The sequence below is a fragment of the Bos indicus genome, chromosome 6 (genome assembly GCF_029378745.1).
Source record: "Bos indicus isolate NIAB-ARS_2022 breed Sahiwal x Tharparkar chromosome 6, NIAB-ARS_B.indTharparkar_mat_pri_1.0, whole genome shotgun sequence".
NCBI lineage: Eukaryota > Metazoa > Chordata > Mammalia > Artiodactyla > Bovidae > Bos > Bos indicus.
The window spans coordinates 90,371,452-90,388,367 of record NC_091765.1 but is presented as its reverse complement, the minus strand read 5'-3'; the positions used below and the strand labels follow the sequence as shown (position 1 = coordinate 90,388,367).

General features: G+C 40.5%; 1 protein-coding gene across 2 annotated transcripts in view; it reads left to right on the top strand.

Moving 5' to 3' along the window:
* Positions 1-16,916, top strand: part of BTC (betacellulin) — a 50,033-nt gene that overhangs the window by 18,974 nt on the left and 14,143 nt on the right. The window contains exons 2-3 of one of the 2 annotated variants that reach the window (XM_070791591.1): positions 4,962-5,030; positions 14,967-15,084. In XM_070791591.1, coding sequence (XP_070647692.1) covers positions 4,962-5,030; positions 14,967-15,084 — 187 coding nt within the window. Of the gene's footprint in view, positions 1-4,931; positions 5,031-14,966; positions 15,085-16,916 lie in introns of both variants that reach the window. The other variant, XM_019962069.2, reaches the window with a different exon arrangement.

Genomic DNA, 16,916 nt, shown 5'->3' with positions numbered 1-16,916 from the left:
TTGAATAGCAGATCTTTGTTCCTGCCTTCCTGGCTCTTCACCTTGCTAGAATCAACCACTTTTGACTCTTTAAGGTGCTGCGTCTGTATTTACCTCTGTATTGCTAAACCATTTGTAATACTATTTCATGAGTTGTCAAGTTTAGACTTGTTGAGTTTCTCTTCTCATTCCAGTATAGTGACTATAAGGGTAATACTCAAAACACTTTGATGATGAGCACTGCATAGATGAGCACTGCATAGATAATGATTAATCACAACTAGTTACTCTACATGGTCTATGTTGGCTAATTAATGGTCTTAATTTTATGACACATTTGATAGCCCAGTTGGTAAAGAATGTATCTGCAATGCAGGAGACCACAGTTTGATTCCTGGGTCAGGAAGATCTGCTGGAGAAGGGATAGGCTACCTACTCCAGTATTCTTGGGCTTCCCTTGTGGTTCGGCTGATAATGAATCTGCCTGCAATGCAGAAGACCTGGGTTCAATCCCTGGGTCCCCTGGAGAAGGGAAAGACTACCCACTCTAGTATTCTGGCCTGGAGAATTCCATGGACTGTATAGTCCATGGGGTTGCAAAGAGTCAGACATGACTGAGTGACTTTCACTTTCATCAGTATTTATATTATCATTACCACATAAATATTGTCAACTGCTGAAACAATATGATATAATCACGTTATCTTGATAACTCAGTATTTGTTTTCTAGAAGTTTTGATGTTTTAAAAAAGCATTTATTACCTATTAAAAAGTCACTGTAATTCCCACCTTCTCTGTGAAGTTTTTGCTGCTATGCAAGTTGATTCTCCACCCTGTGTTAGTCCCATGCTACCTGTTCTGCTTATCACATTATATCTTATGGATTTGTGTATCGATCTTCCTTATAAGAATATGAGTTCCTTGAAGGTAGTGATGATATTTGTTATCTTTGAACATTCAGTGTCTTGCATCAGTGCCAAACCCAAAATGTTTAATAAATATCTGTTGAATTATGGATGAAACAGGAGCGTCCTTTCTCTTTGAAGCAGCCTTCAATATTGAGTAGATGCTTTTGTGAGCACTTCTCTGATTTCTGAGTCTCTCCATATGGATCACACACTCAGATTCCTGTCAGGGTCTAGGAAGTTAAAATAAATGAACTCAGCAAGCCTGATGGAGTCTGTGGCATTTAAAGAGGTCATGTGCTACTAGGTTCCAGCTAGTTGTTGCTATGAAGGTGTTTCAGACTTCCACTTTTTAAGTAGAAGCAGAAAAATCCAGGCTTGATATAAACCATCATGATTCAGTTTTAAAAAAACTATGCAGACCAAGTAAATTGTTCTTTAAAATCAAGCTTGATTTGGTTCATGACCACCAGCTAATGAAGATTATTGCATGGGAGTAGGAGGAGCTATGTACCTCATCACAGACCCTTGAACTTGGTGTCTAATTGGCCCGAGAATGTCTAACCCAAGGGGTCCTCCCAGGGGCTCTCCCTAGTGGAATTTCTTTGCCAGCTGATGCCAGCATGTGGAGTGAGCCTTAGCAGAAGACAGCCTGGGCACAGCCTGCCAGAGTGTTCGGAGGCCCAGGCAGGATTTCCATGGAATCAGGACTTCCTCTGTCATGTGGGAATAAAGAATGTTGTGTTAAATTATAAACTGATAAGGGAAGGAACTCAAGAAGATTAAAAGTTGTACACTATCTGTCAAGCCGTGTGTGTATCTTTTCTTATGTTAATTTACATTTTACAATAGTCTTAAGATGAAGATATTGCCATCCTTAGTTTGCAGATGTTAAATCTCTATGAGATTTAATGGTTTTTTTTTTTCAGTTTCCATCATCAGAACAGATTAACCGAAGAATTAATGCCTCTGATTGTGCCCATGAAGAAAGCCCATATGTGGGGTTTTAAAAATGCTTTAAACCTGTTTTATAATAAAAAAGCATAAAATTTTCCACTGGACATTGACATTGGGATCTTTGAACTTAATGTTTGTTTTGTATGTTCATAGATTAATCTAAGATCACTCTTCTATCAACATTTGTTGAATATCCCTTGTGTTCTGTGTTAAATAACAGGATTTCAGAGCTGGGAAATATATAGCTCCTGTACTTGAGAAGTCTTAAATGACTGTTTCTGGTTTGTTCTAAGTGTGAAAGGAGGAGCCAGGTAACAGGGTTAAAGGCAGAAAAATATATAGAAATTTGGTATCCAAATTGTGCCAAATTGTGTTTTTTTTTTTTTTTTTTTAAATTTGAGCTGCTCCTTTTTTATTGTTTCAACAAACAGAATAGTCAAGTAGAAAAATTAGAAAGTGCAAATTAGGATAATTAACAAAAAATTCTTCTAACCATGTGGGCAACTCTATCTACTTACTTACCCATCTTTTTTTTAAACTATTTATCTATATGGATATTTTTATATTTATCACAAACACATGCAGAAAAAAACACTCAGATCTCACTAATTACTAGTCTATAACTTGCTTCTCTTACTGAGGGATATTTTTAAATGTTTGAAAATAAATTTTTATGACTGAAGAGCATTATATTACCCAGAAGTATTTCCTATATCTTTAATCAGCTCTCTATTGTTAGATATTTAGGCCAATTTCTAATTTTTTTATAAGCCATGTCACATGTAGAAATTTTGTAGTGAAATCTTTTTATGTATTTTAATTTATTTCCTTGGGAAAACTTGCTAGAAATGAGATTACTGGATTTAAGCACTTGGACAATTTTTAAGCTTTTAGCTAAAAGTCCTGATAAATTGTCCTGCGGAAGAGTAGTAATAATTTACCTATTATCAATGGATATGAGTTTCTTTTTTTCTTCACTGTTTTCAATGCTAGGTACCACCTCTTTAAAAAAAAAATTTTTTTTCCCCCCAATTCAATAGAGAGAGAAAAAACTCTCTGTTTTGAAAAAACTGTTTTTGAAACTCTTCCCGCCTTTGAACTTTCTAGATTCTATTGTTATCTGGTACAATACTATCACTGTGTTTTGGTTACTTGGTTGGCTGATTACCTGCCTTAGCAGCTTTGGAGGAGTTTGAGGGTAGAGCATTTCCTGTCCACAGGTGTGTTTTGGGGGTGCTTGTGGATGTTTGTTGAGCTTAATTGTACTTGAAGGACATGTGCAGCTTAGAACCTTGTCAACACAACCAGTGGGCAAGTTACTCTGTTCTTGCAAGTTACTCTGTTCCTACTAGTTACATAATAATGAGTAATTTAACAGTACTGATTAAGCGTTAACACTGCATTAAGTGCCTTGCATACTTTGCTGGTTGGAGCCTCACGACAGCACTCTGAAGAAGGGATAATAATTATCTCCATCTTGCCAATGAGGAAACCGAGAGGTTATGAAATTCGCCCATGGTACATGGCTCTAAAGTGGCAAAAACAGATTATGAACTCAGGATCATCCAGCTCCCAAGCCGTTTTATCATTCCTCCTCTGCCCTCTCCTCTCCAGCTTCTTATTATAGATATTTTAAAGTATATGTAAAAGTAGAGACAACAGCAGAGTGAACCTTGACATACATACCACCCAGCTTCAACAATGAGCAATATAGGGACCATCTTGTTTCATCTATGCCTTTCCCTCACTGCTGCACACCTGTCTTCCCTTTTTGGATTATTTTAAAGCAAATCAGAGATACATTAATTTCCTTAATAAGTATTTAAATACATATCTCTAAGAGATATAATTCTGTTTTTAAAATCTAAACCACAATATCATTATCACACTTGCTGCTGCTGCTGTCGCTTCAGTCGTGTCTGACTCTGTGCGACCCCATAGGCGGCAGCCCACCAGGCTCCTCCATCCCTGGGATTCTCCAGGCAAGAATACTGGAGTGGGTTGCCATTTCCTACTCCAATGCATGGATGCATGCTAAGTCGCTTCAGTCGTGTCCGACTCTATGAGACCGTATGGCTAGCAGCCCACCAGGATCCTCTGTACACAGGATTCTCTAGGTAAGAATACCGGAGTGGGTTGCCATTTCCTTCTCCTATCACACTTGACACTCTAACAATTTCTTAAGATTGTCAGATTCCCCTGATTATATTTACTGTGATTTTTACTGTTGGTTTGTTTGAATCAGAATCCCTGCAAGGACTACCCTTTGTATTCTAAACTTTCCTAACCTCAGCACCATGTTCCTTTCCTCCGCCTGCTTTTCCATGAGGCCTGTCCTTCTCAGAGACAGAGTTACTAAGCTGGAGGAACTTCAAATTTTAAAACAGTTCCTATGAATTGAATATCTAGTTTGCATCTCCCCAGATGGAAGCACACTGGGTAGTTAAAACTTGAGAAGCACTGGGCATGTGAAGACCAGTGGAGAAAATACATTGCCACATGGGTTCATTATCCCTCTTCCCTGAAGCTCACCAGTGTATATATATCCATCAGGTGGCTGAGAACTCCCTTTGTGCTTCTGCTCATAGGATAAGGCTCCATCACAGCTATGGCTAAGTCTTCTCACTTATAGGGCCAGGTCTCATCAGATATAAGTGATGTGTGTGTGTTGTTTGTTCAGTCGTGTCTGACTCTTTGCAACTCCACGGACTGTAGCCCTCCAGGCTCCTCTGTCTATGGGATTTCCCAGGCAAGAATACTGGAGTGGGTTGCCATTCCTTTCTCCAGAGGATCTTCCCAAACCCAGGGATCGAACCCAGGTCTCCCACATTGTGGGCAGATTCTTTAATGTCTGAGCCACCAAGGAAGCCCAGAAAGTGATACTGGTTTGAAAATTCTGTCTTGAGCCTTGAGCTTGAAAAATGAGACATGCTGGCCTGGGTGCCCCTTCCATGCTGCAAGAAAATAACTTGGAAATGGGAGCCACAGGCTTGTTATTTTCATAAATGGTTGAGACTTTGATAGAATCTTTTGTCTTGAGCACGTTTTCAAGGTTTCATGTTTATTTTGGTTCTGTTTTGAACTTGAAGGTCTAGTGATCCTCCACTGTGTTCTGGCAGATGGGAATTCAACCAGAAGTCCTGAAGATGATGGCCTTCTTTGTGGAGATCACGCAGAAAACTGCCCAGGTAATGCATAACTACTGATGTCTTTGTATTTCATCAGTTTTGTATTCAATCTCAGAAAGCTGACTTCTCTAAATTTTAAGTTGATAATACAGTAATCATAAAACCAGATAGTTTTTTGAGCACTTGCTAATGTACCAGGCACTGGGCTTTACATACAGTAGTGCATTCACTCCTTGCAAGAACTCTATGAGCTAGTAACATTTTTTACTTTATTTCAAGGTGAAGCTAGAAAGAATATGTAATTGCCAAAGGTCACACTGCTGGTATACTGCAAATCTGGGATTCACACTCAGGTCTTTCTCATTCCATCATAGATGTGACTTCCAGCCTCTAGCATCATGTGATATCTTAGACTAGATTCATAGAAAGTTGGCACATTCTATTCAAATTCAAAATTTTATTTTCTATTTTATAACTTAAAAGAAGGGAAGAAGGCATCAATTTTTAAAACATATTTTACCTTACAGATGCTTGAATTAGTATTCTCAAAGTTATTAGTCTGAGGCAGGGGTCAACTTTAGTAGAGTCAGATAGTAAAAACTGAGATTTTGTGGGGTTTGTGGTCTTTTTTGGAACTACTCTGCTCTGCCATTGAAAGCAGCCATAGACAGTATGCAAATGAATGGCTTTGGATGTCTTCCAATAAGACTTTTTTTTTTAGAGAAAGAAGCTGTGAACAAGATTTGGTTTTTGGGTCACAGCTGACTGACTTCTGGTCTAAGGTCTGTCTGTCATTTATACACTGTATGGTCTGATCTTCTACAGAGGCTGTTTCTTGTTTCAAAACAAAACACAATACAACATAGGCCAGTTCTGAAAGTAGGGCAGAGTGGAGAAGAACCTCTGGAAACTTCTCTGAGCTGCAGTATGGTGACCTGGTGCAAGTGCTCCTTTCCTAGTGTCCTGGGGATGTTGTAACTGAGCCAGGAGCACGCTGAGCAAGTCGTCCTGATGTGAGTCATCAGTTCTAGCCCGACTTTCCTCTTTCCTCCCTCCCCTTAGTGGGTGGCCTGGAGAGTGCCCATGGGCTGTGGAGTCCATGCTGTCTTAGATCCTGACGGTGTGAGTCTTGTCACCTGTGTAGTGAGAAGGACAAAGCCTACTTTATATGTGTGTTTTCCTTCAGTCTGGTTTCGAATGTCTTAAATGACACTTTCACATTTCCTTTGGGAGATTATTCTGTAATCTCATGATTGACAGGGTTAAAAACTATTACTTATCATTCTCCTAAATGTAGTTTTAAATTTTGTTATTGTCATGAGAACTTTTAACAACATTTTAAGTGCATGATACAATATTACTGGGGCTTCCCAGACCCCACCTGCCAATGCGGGAGACTAAGAGGCCTCGGTTTGATCCCTGAGTCGGGGAGATCCCTGGCGGAGGGCATGGGAACCCACCCCAGTATTCTTGCCTAGGAAATCCTATGGACAGAGAAGCCTAGAAGGCTACAGTCCATAGCGTTGTAAAGAGTCAAAGACAACTGAAGTGACTTAGCATATATTATTAACTATAGCATGTGATGTTGGATAGCAGATCTCTAGTAATTATTTATCTTACAGAACTGAAGCTTTATAGCCCTTGAACAACAAACAAGGCCTCTCCCCGCAACCTGTGGCAACCACCATTCTACTCTGTTTCTGTGCATTTGGCTATTTAGATACTCATATAAGTTGAATCATGTATTACTTGTCCTTTGGTGACTGGTTTATTTCTTTTAGCATAATGCCCTCCAGGTTCATCCATGTTGCTGCATATTGCAAAATTTTCTTCTTTGTCAAGATTGATTAATATTCCATTGTCTGTATATACTGTATTTCCTTTATCAATTCATCTCTTGATAAATATTTTGGTTGTTTCCACATCTTGGCTATTGTGAATAATGCTACAATTAACATGGGAATGCAGCTTCTTTTTTGAGATCCTGATTTTTGGATAAATACCCAGGAGTGGTATTGTTGGATCATATGGCTGTTCCACTTAAAATTTTTGAATAAACTCCTTGCTATTTTCTATAGAGGCTGTAGATTGCACTTTCAGTCTATAAATTGTTTCCTAGTTTGTTTAAGGTCACAGGTAAGCAGAGTAGCCTGACATGAACTTGGAAAGACTGGCTCTAGAATGTGTATTGTTAATTCCCATGGTAATATTCTAGAATCACTTTAGAAGACTGGAATGTTCAATACATGAGAAAAATTCTGAAAAAAACAATTCCTTGAAAGTGCAAATGACAGTAGTTTCTTGAAAGAGAAATTAATGTAAAACAGGAGCAGATTGTCTCTGTTGAGTAACTGTGTGACCTTGAGCACATTGCTCAAGCTTTCAAAGACTTAATTTGGAACCTGTAAAATAAAGAAGTGACTTTCAGTGGTCCCCAACCTTTTTGGCACTAGGGATTGATTTCATGGAAGACAATTTTTCCACAGACTGGGGATGGGGGTGTTGTTTGGGGATGATTCAATTGCATTACTTGTATTGTGCACTTTGAAAGTGAAAAAGTGAAAGTGTTAGTCAGTCAGTCATGTCTGACTCTTGTGACCCCATGGACTGTAGCCTGCCAGGGTCCTCTGTCCTTGAAATTCTCCAGGCAAGAATACTGGAGTGGGTTGCCATTCCCTTTTCCAGGGGATCTTCCCGACCCAGGGGCGGAACTCAGGTCTCCAGCTTTGTAGGCAGATTCTTTACTGTTTGAGCCACCAGGGAAGCCCATCGTGTGCTTTATTTCTATTCAAATGCTGCTGATCTGACAGAAAGTACCGGTCTACACCCTGGAGGTTGGGGACCCCTGAATTAAATGATTTTTAAGGGTCCTTCTTGTTTCTAAATGATTTCAGGATTTTACTTGCCAACAGCCCCAGTCTTTAAGCATTCCATTTTTAGTCCGTCGTTTTCTATCTTGAATGAAACATTTATTCAGTTTGTCAGTACTTATGAGCTACCTACTATACAGGAGGCCCTGTTCCAAGTGCCAAGGATGCAGCAATGAACAAAATAGTCAAAGATGAGGTCACAAAGGTAATAGGAAAAAAGAGGCAGATGCCATTTACTGAGATGAGGAAGGACAAGATTTGAGGAGGGTGGAAATCCTAGGTTCCATTTTGGAAGTGTTAAGTTGAAATGCCAGTGAGATATATGTTAATGAGGCAGTTAGCATGGGAGGAAGAGATCTGGGATGGAAACAAATTTGGGCATTGTTATCATTAAGCTGTTTGAAGCCAGGAAACACCCAGAGAGGAAGAGGAGCAAGGAGAAAAGCTGAGTAAGTGTTGCGCCTCAATGCATTGCAAAATTTAGGAGCTGAGGGAGTTGAAGTCAAACCAGCCAGGGAGAATGAGCAAAGGAGGCATCACATGCACTCTTGAAAAACAAAAAGAAATGCAATTTTTTCCCTGTCCATTCTTATTTATCTCCTAGCCAAGAATAATTTTAAATATATGAAATACACGCAAATCTCAACACTGAATTCTTTCTTCTTCCTTTAAAAGGGCTAGAATGAAAAGAGCAGCTATAAGTGAATGTCCAGTCCTGTAAGCTCACAGATGGTTGACACAGTCCTTCTGGGTAAAAGACTTGCTGATGAGGCCTGATTGGCCCTCTGTATAAACATATCCTAGAAGCTCAGGAGGGTAACAAATACATCTGTGAGATTTATTTTTCTTTTCCTGGAGAAATAGACCAATTCACATTTTGACAAAAAATGGCATTGAATGTAAGACAAATGGGAATCCTCAATTACAATAAATTTTCTGATGTTGCACTTTTTCAAGAGCATCCTGAATTTACATTCCCCTGTCCCACGGAGATAGTTGGCAAGGTAAGAAGAAAAATTAACTTAAAAAATATAAAACCTTCTTCCTCCCTTCTTGGTTTAAGAAGGTTGTAAAATGAAGTCCCTACTGGGAAGAGGTCTAAAATATTAAAGTCTCAGGCTGTACTTCATAGTCTAGGAGGAAATTTTCTCCAGATTCTGCTGTGACCATTTGAACTCTTCGGTGCACTGGTTGTTTTCCACTCTTTTTAGGTCAGATATCTGTGTGTGAAGGTCAATTTATAAGGATTTTTTTCCCTTCCTCTCTCTCTTTGTTAACATTTGTAGGACTTCTATCTCAAAATTTATAAAGTTGAGAAGTTTAAAGTGTTAGTTGTTCAGTCATGTTCGACTCTTTGCGACCCCATGGACTGTGGCTTGCTAGGGTTCTCTGTCCATGGAATTCTTCAGGCAAGAATACAGGAGTAGGTAGCCATTCTCTCCTCCAGGATATCTTCCTGACACAGCGATCGAATCTGGGTCCCTGCATTGCAGGCAGATTCTTTACCATCTGAGCCACCAGGGAAGCCTGAATTTAGTTCCCCTCTTTTAAATCTCTTACATAGAGATTTAACTATGTATTTAACTAAAGATTTAGAGATACAAGAGGTTATAAATACTGTAATGAGATTTACCAAAAAAGCATTATCCCAGTAATTGATTTCAGAAGAGTTGCTGATATTGATACCATTTGCAAAATCATTAAATAGATTTTTCATGAGCATTATCAGAATACGTAAGAGACGATTTTATGAAAATAAGCCTAATGTATTAATTGTGAAGAGTTTTAATCACAAAGGCATGGCAAAGCCTGCTTGGCTGGAGAATAAGAATCAAGTACAGAAAGACTAGGGCTTCCCAGGCGGGGCTAGTAGAAAAGAACCTGCTTGCCAATGCAGGAGACGTAAGAGACACGGGTTCGATCCCTGGGTTTGGAAGATCCCCTGGAGAAGGGCATGGCAATCCATTTCAGTATTCTTGCCTGAAGAATTCCGTGGACAGAGGATCCTGGGGGGCTACAGTCCATAGCGTCACAAGGAGTTAGACACGACTGAAGCAACTTAGCACATACACACAGAAAGACTAAAGAACCACACTGTTTGATCAAAGCATCCATCAAAATGAGGAAAATTCTATTTTTAAACTAGGTTATCTGGGTGTCTGCTGTATTTCTCCACTTTAGTTTGGCCCAAGAGAAGCCATCACATCTCATCTAATGATTCTAATGACCCCCCAAAATGTGACCACTTCTTATCTACCTGCCCATACTATCAAAGAAAGATATTCTTACTTCTGATCCCTTCTACTAACTCTTGGAATCAAATTTTGACATCATTGACCTCCAGTAGCCCTGGTGATTTCTTATTTAATTGGCTGTAGAATCTTTGGAATATAGTGTCTCATGAAGAGTTTGTGATATGTTACCTGCAGTGCCCATCCACTTAAAAGATTGTGCTGTGATCTGGTACATGCAATTTTTCCATGTAGTTTTGCGGAACAAACTCATTCCCAGAGAAATGATTTGGTTTGGGGAGTGTGAGTTGGAAAAGAGCAAGTAGGAGGGAAAAAGAGTAATTAAGTTCCACCACCCCTAGTATTTGGAATAGGAAATGGCACCCCACTCCAGTATTCTTGCCTGGGAAATCCCATGGACAGAGGAACCTGGCAGGCTACAGTCCATGGAGTTGAAAAAGAATCAGACACAACTTGGTGACTAAATAACAGCAAACAAACCTCAATATCAGAGGAATCTTCATGGCTGTTACATTTTTAAGACCATGCCATTCACTTGTCAACAGAGAAACACAATACGTAGGACTAATCATTCTTTTATCATAAGATTAACTTTTCCTTTTTCTTGATAAATATCTCTGGAATGGAAGGATAGACTTTACCGTCCCCTTCCCTATGTCATCAGGTCTCATGATAGGCAGAAAATGTTGGATTTCATAGCTGTTCAGTTTTCAGATAATGTGACCTTGATGAATATTAGATGAAAGCAACTGGAATTTTAGGTGCATTTCAAAGGAGGAAATGCTGATAAGCCTTCTCATTTCCATGCAAGAGAGAGAGGGAGAGGCTCCCATTTAGCTTTTTTTGGGGGGGAGTGTGGAGTGGGAAGGGCAATATGTGTGATTAATTTTTCTTCCAGGTTTTAAAGTTCCATAGAGAAATCACAGGACATTTTCTGCTTGGTGACATGGAAGTGTTTTCAAATCCAAATAATGCTGGGAATATTTAAGGGCATGCTTATTTGGCAAAGGAGGGAACTCTGTGAGCAATCAAAACAGGACCTGGCAACCCTTTCCCTGGCATGGATTTGTGTTGCTTGGATGAACCGAGGCTGATCAAATCACTGCATCCAGCAGCTGCTGGTTAAGGCGCTCTCTGGTATCTTGCTCTATGTGGTGTTTATTAAAAAGGCTGGCTATGTTTAGCAGGGCATGGCAGCCAGAGGAATTAGTGAAGTTCAGGATACAGAGCCATATAGCTTATATTTAAAGTCAGGTGTGCTTTACAAAGTAGAAAAGACCTTTCTGGAGCCCAGTAGATCCGTCAGGAAGTCTCACTGCTTCTTTATTGGAGTGCAGTTGATTTACAGTGCTGTATTAGTTTTAGTTGTACAGCAAAGTGATGAATTTATACATATTCTTTTTCAGATTCATTTCCCATATAGGTTATTATGCAGTATTGAGTAGAGTTCCCTGAGCTATACAGTAGGTCCCTGTTCTTACCTGTTCTTACCTGATTATTGTATTAATCATGTTTTAAATTCTCTGTATTTTATGATGGAAATGGTACTGATGATTCTCTATTCTTTTATTCATCTCCTTGCCCTCCATTCCCCTGCCCCAGGTCTGTGTCATGTATGTCTGCGTGGCTCAGATGTGACTTAGTTTCCTCCTTTCCCCCTTGGCATCTTCTTACTTTAATCCATTCTGTGCTTTATTGTCTAATACATTGGTAAAATGCTTCACAGTTTAGCTTTCACACATACCATTTAATTTAACCCATAAGAACCTTCTTCAACTCTCTCCCACCTCATTCAAGGGTAAAACTTCAGCCTGCTGACATTTGAGGTCTCTGACTTCCATTCACAGCCATCCTTGGCTGCTCTCCTTCAGGTCTCTTCCATGTCCATTAAATCTGCCTCCCTCCTCCTGCATAAGGCTGGCATATTCCTGAAGACTGAATTGTCTCTCTTGAAATTCTCCACAACTCTGTTGCTTGCTCACCATCTCCTAAAAGTGTTTCTCAGGTGGGTCAATGGTAAAGAATCTGCCTGCCAATGCAGAAGATGCAAGAGACTCTGGCTCGATCCCTGAGTCAGGAAGAGGCCCTTGAGGGGGAAATGGCAACCCACTCCAGTATTCTTGCGGAGAATCCCATCAGCAGAGGAGCCTGGCTGTAGCCCATGGGTCACAAAAAGTCTGACATGACTGAGCACTCATGCTTGCATCTCTTAAAAAAACTCTGCATTTTCCAGAATTTTTTAAAAAATTAGATAAGCCCTCTTGGTACTGCTGCAAGACTTCTCTTAGAATTGTCAAGATTTTCAAGATTCTAGAATCAACTCATTTACTAAGGACTTTATTGTCTCATGCACTTTGCTAGGAATTTGCATACGAAGTGAAGTGAAAGTTGCTCAGTCATGTCTGACTCTTTGTGACCCCATGATCTGTAGCCCACAAGCCTCCTCTGTCCATGGAATTCTCCAGGCAAGAATACTGGAGTGGGTTGTCATTTCCTTCTCCAGGGGATCTTCCCGACCCAGGGGTTGAACCTGGGTCTCCTGCATTGCAGGCAGCTTCTTTACCAATAGCGCCACCTGGGAAGTTAAGAATTTCCACATGCATTTTTTCACTTGAGCCTCTCAACAGCCCTTTAAGGTAGATGTTAGCATCTTCAGTTTCCAGATGATGGAACTGAGGCTCAGACAGCTTAATTAGCTTGCCTGGACCCATATGGCTCATGTAAGGCAGAGCTGAAAATGAAACACTGATTTCCTTCCTCCTAAGCCAGTGTTTTTTCCACTGTTTCCAGTGGACCACACTGTTTACGTGGTTACTATGGTTGTTTTTACTGGTTTGTTGCTTATTATTGAATTAAATTTGTTCTATCATGCCAATGTCGCTAGTTAGATAGGGTATCTCTTATTTCTTTGATGTTTTCTCATGCTTACTACAGGCCTCTGGAAAGAGGAGATACTCAATGAATGGAAGTTGATTTTCATTCGATCAATCTATTTGCCAAAATACACAGATCTTTGCCTTTGAGACATTTTGCAGTTATTTATGGGAGAAATTTCAACCAGAGTCCCATTGACTGGCAGGCATGGGAGCAAATGTCTGGCACGTACGAGCAGTCAGCAGGACTGGTAATCAAGTCCCCGACCAAAACCAGGTCAGCCAGTTCCAACGTCTCCCACCCTCTGAAACTCTGTGACCTGGCATCCCAGGAATTTCCTCTGTACCGATCATCCAGAGTTCTTTGTGAGTGTCCTTTGTGGTGACCCTGGGCAGCTATATATTTACTCATTTCATAATATTAATTAAAAGTTCAGTGGTCATTGCTCTCTCTAAAAGGATTGTTTAATGTCATTGGAGTGCCAGGTGCCATGCCAAACCTAGTGTGAAATGCCCTTCTGTGGTGACCACCGTGGGCTTTCTGATTTCACAGGTGTCTGAGTCCTGCAAGCTGTTGGTCATACCATGACAATGGAAAGTCCGACCCTGGGTCAGCTGGCTAGTTAGCTGTTTTCTCTGGGTGTGGGTAGGCGTTTATTGTGAATCAACCCATGAAACAACTAGTTAGCATTTTTTTTTTTTTTTTTTTTACTGTTTCTCTTGACAGCCCTTATTTATTGAAACTTTTTACAGGTAAACGATGGAGAAATTGCTCCATATTATCCCCCCTATTCCCCTAATTGAAAAATTAGGCAATTAAGATTCTAAAAGGTAAGAAAAAAGTCAGTATAGGGAATGAAATCCTGGATATGAAGCTTCCAGTCTTCCTCGTTCAGAGCAGGAAAAGCCCCCCAGGGGTCCAATGAGTGGGATGATCTCGATTCAGAGAAGCAGGACTTGTGGGTGCCTCAGGCAGGGAGCAGATGACTGCTACCTGCCCAACAGAGTGGAGCAGTCAAACGCAAGGACTGCCTGGGTCTGAGTCCCAGCCCTGCCACATACGAGCTGCGGGATGTGGGAAAGTAACTTAGCCTCGATGTGTTGTGCTTTCCTGTTGTTCAGTCACTCAGTCGTGTCCGACTCTACGACTCTGCGGACTGCAGCATGCCAGGCCTCGCTGTCCTTCACCATCTCCTGGAGTTTGGTCAAACTCATGTCCATCGAGTCCATCCAACCCTCTTGTCCTCTGTGGTCCCCTTCTCCTCCTGCCTTCAGTCTTTCCCAGTGTTGTGCCGTGCTCATCCATAGACAGGAGTTAGAATGGTGCTTCCCTCACAAGGCTGTTATGAGTATTAAATGAGCTAATACAGCCCTCCCTCCCAATCTGCGGGTTCCTGTTAGCATCTTTAGATTCAGGCAACCAAAGATCCAACCAGGCAATACCAAAGGCTGACTGTAAACACCATGATATAAGGGTCCTCAGCATCTGTGGATTTTGGTATCAGCTGGGGTCCTGAAATCAGTCTCCTCAGATACCGAGGGATGACTCTATATAGAGCATATTGACCAGCATCTGGCACTTAGTAAGTGCTGTGTTTAAGTTTAAAAAAAGGAAAAGAAGAAAGCAAAAACAAACAAACAAAAAACCCTCCTCTCTTTTCAATGCCATCAGCCCCACACCTCTGACAATCTTCCCAATCTTCCTCTTTTATCACAATTATGTTTACCCTTTAAACAGCGCTGACTTTTCTCAGAGGTCGTTTAAACAGGAATCTTAGTTAAAATCTGAAACGTTTCCATCACATTCCCCAATAGCCAGTCTCTAGGGCCAGTTTCTGGTCCCCAAAGTCTGACATATCCCAGTGTGGAGAGAAGGAGCGATGAGAAATGGGAGTATATTCTACAGAAACACTGGCGACACTGGTAGGAATATAATTCTATTACATTTACAAACATGCATTTAAAGTGAGTTGATTTACTGAGTCATTTCTCCTTCTTCAGCTACCACCACACAACCAAAGCGAAGAGGCCACTTCTCTCGGTGCCCCAAGCAGTACAAGCATTACTGCATTAAAGGGAGATGTCGCTTCGTGGTGGCCGAGCAGACGCCCTCCTGCGTGTAAGTGGAGCATGGAGCCTACAAGCCAAGGGGTGCAGACTGGTGCTGGCTTGGGGTGGGGGGGGCGGTGACAGGAGTGGAAAGTCTGAGCTCACCCAGCCATCTGTCGGGTTACAGTTTTCCCCGGTCCTACCCACCCCAACCCCCCAACTTGTTTAGGGGCAGTGACTTACGGAGAAACTGACGCACACTTTCTTGCTGAAATCTGAGCATGCGAGAGTCCAGATCGCCTTCGGAGGTGGGGCCCGTGTTCCTCCGCTGTCTTGAGCAAGCAAAACTGTTTCTGTCTAGTGTTAAGGATGCTTTTCAGCTCAAATAAACTCTGGTGTGGCTCAAACTCGAACACATTCTTCTGGCATTTGTTAGGTGGTTCATTGTGAATGTAAATATGAAGGAAATTTCTGCCAAATTCAAAGCTACTTTTGCAGGTGTCAATTAAGTGCATGGAAATCAGTCCTATTTTTAGAGATTCATAAAGCCTGTTTAGTGCAGCAGGGAACTGGGAGGAGAGTTCTCGTTCCAACTCTTGGTAGATTGAGTCCAAGTTTAATTTTACTCAGGAACAAACAAATTTTTTGCATATCTTAAATATTTATTTTCTGCTAAAGATGTCTTGCTAAAGTGCTGAGACCTTACCTCATAGAGGAACAAGGTGATTTTTTTAAAATATAATTTTAACCTAAAGTTCATAGAATATTTATGTTCTTCTGTGTAGTCGCCCCAGTATTCTTCTCCCCACCCCCACCTCCCCCACAAGTATCTCAGGACAGTGATTCCAAGCCCTGATATAGTGGAAAATTGAAGAGCTGAGGACTTCTTCAAAGTTACATTATAATTTAATTTAATTAAAAATATATAAATAGGTAATACTTAGAGGGGAATAAGAAAAAAGCCTACTGTAAGGAAATAGGAAAATGTGCTTAAATTTTTGGGAAAGATAGAGCTGATTTTTTAAAATTTCATTTAATTGCTTACTGGCTTGGGAGAATATAATGAATTTTTAAAAGATTAATGCTTCTTAGCTCAGTACATTTCTCTTACTGGTCCCTATGTCTGTACATGTATTGTTCTTTAATATCGCTGCCTTCTAGAATGAAAACCACAGCTGTAATCTACCTGCCTGGTCTTCCCAGGTGGCTCAGTGGTATAGAATCTACCTGCAGTGCAAGTGACTAGGGTTCAATCCCTGGATTGGGAAGATTCCCTAGAGGAGGAAATGGCAACCCATTCCAGTATTCTTGCCTGGAAAATTCCATGGACAGAGGAGCCTGGCAGCCTATGGGTTACAAAGAGTTGGACATGGCTTAGCAACTAAACAACAACAAAATTACCCAGCCTGTCTCCTTCAGTCAGAGGTTAAAACCCATTTCCTCCAGAGCTCCTCTGATGCTGCCTTAACTTTCTTTTTCAGTTGTTTTATTTTGTTTTTCTTTTATTAGGATTATGTTGAATTTACAAACTAATTCAGGGCGAGCTGACATCTCTATATGTAAAGGAAGTCATGGTCATACTTTGAACCATAAATGTCTCTTCTTACTTGTTTCCAGAATAATCATAGCTTCTCAGCAGATCTGCTCTCTAGACTCCTCTCTAATATCATCTTGAGTCACTCCTCTCACTGACCTTTTTGGTTATATATATGTGTGTGTGTATATATATATATATATATATATATATATATTCACTGAAGTATAGTTGAATGGCTTGACTTTCCAGCCATATCTCTCACCACATTCTCAAATGTCCTTATGAAATCCTACATTCGTTTGCAGGGTTTATTAGACAAGCTATTCTCATAGTCTGGAAAGTTTATTCTTATTGAAGCTTTAAGA